The sequence below is a fragment of the Cyprinodon variegatus genome, unplaced genomic scaffold, assembly GCF_000732505.1.
Source record: "Cyprinodon variegatus isolate N-32 unplaced genomic scaffold, C_variegatus-1.0 Scaffold1709, whole genome shotgun sequence".
Classification (NCBI taxonomy): Eukaryota; Metazoa; Chordata; class Actinopteri; order Cyprinodontiformes; family Cyprinodontidae; genus Cyprinodon; species Cyprinodon variegatus.
In genome coordinates, this window is record NW_015152162.1 from 71,690 (window position 1) to 72,791 (window position 1,102).

The 1,102-nt window shown below is 42.9% G+C and overlaps 1 protein-coding gene across 1 annotated transcript in view; it reads right to left on the reverse strand.

Annotated features, from left to right (window-relative positions):
- Positions 1–1,102, reverse strand: part of lamb2 (laminin subunit beta 2) — a 45,736-nt gene that overhangs the window by 35,156 nt on the left and 9,478 nt on the right. The window contains exons 3-4 of the mRNA XM_015404362.1: positions 801–874; positions 528–716 (exon numbers count right to left, since the gene is read on the reverse strand). Coding sequence (XP_015259848.1) covers positions 528–716; positions 801–874 — 263 coding nt within the window. The remainder of the gene's footprint in view (positions 1–527; positions 717–800; positions 875–1,102) is intronic.

The following is a 1,102-nucleotide window of genomic DNA, read 5'->3' on the forward strand; positions in this document are numbered from 1 at the left end:
AGATAAAAAAGTATGTCAATAACACCAGCAACCTCCAACTTTAGCCAATAGGTTCATATCCACTGTGTCCCACAGTTATTATCATTCTAACTTGAAACTAATATAATTATAGAATTAATTATAATAATATAAGCTAACTAATTATAGAACTAATAATAGACTGAGCTAACAGAGGGCTCCATCTGATCCAATAGCTCAGGTTGGTTCAGTTTGTTAAAGCAGTGATAAGTTGTCTGCCTGCTATAAATCAGGAATCACTGAGAAACTTAATGCTCCTCATTATGTCTTCATCAATGCGTAGCGAAGCTAACTGCTAACCTGGTTGCTATGGACAACAGGCTGGACCAATGATCTTATGGAATAGAGCATTTATCTGTAGCTCAGAGTTCTGACTGCACAGAGAGAGGATCTCTGTTTGCCTTTCTAAGATTAACCCATGGGTCACCATGCGTGGCCTTGGTTACCAACGGTTACCAACGGTTACCAGCGGTTACCAACGGTTACCAGCGGATGCCACAGAGCCTCACCTCGCCCTCTGTCGATGGCTCAATGTCAGAATAGCGCGACTCACAGATGACATCATTGATGTTACGCAGTGGACCCGTGGACACTCCAGGAAAGGACGCCGCGCAGTCATGAGCAAAGTAGCGGTAGATCTGCCAGGTTCGACCAAAGTCTGCTGATCGCTCAATCAGCATGGCGGCAGGGCGAAAGGTCTGCAAGCAGAAATCATGAAAACCTTTAATCAGCTCATTTTCAAACTGACCAACTCATTCAGGAAACCTCAGAAAGTTTCTTACCTTAAATGTCATGATCAGATGAGTGAAATGAAACTCCGCCTCCAGATCTAGTAAAATGAAAACATCTGGCTTTCCTGGGGGGGGGGGGGGGGGGTTAGGAGGACAAGTTAACCAAAAGCTGACCCAGTTCGTCCTTACGGGGTCATTTAGAGGTCATCTGGTGCTGACAGATCTTTCCGAAAGCAGCACATCTATAAAAATAACATCTGAACCTTTGCTGTTAAAAACAGCACTGATTAAAAAACATTTAAAGGAAAAGTCGCTGATATTCCGAAAATCAAACTTCTGAAAGTTCTTTAAAT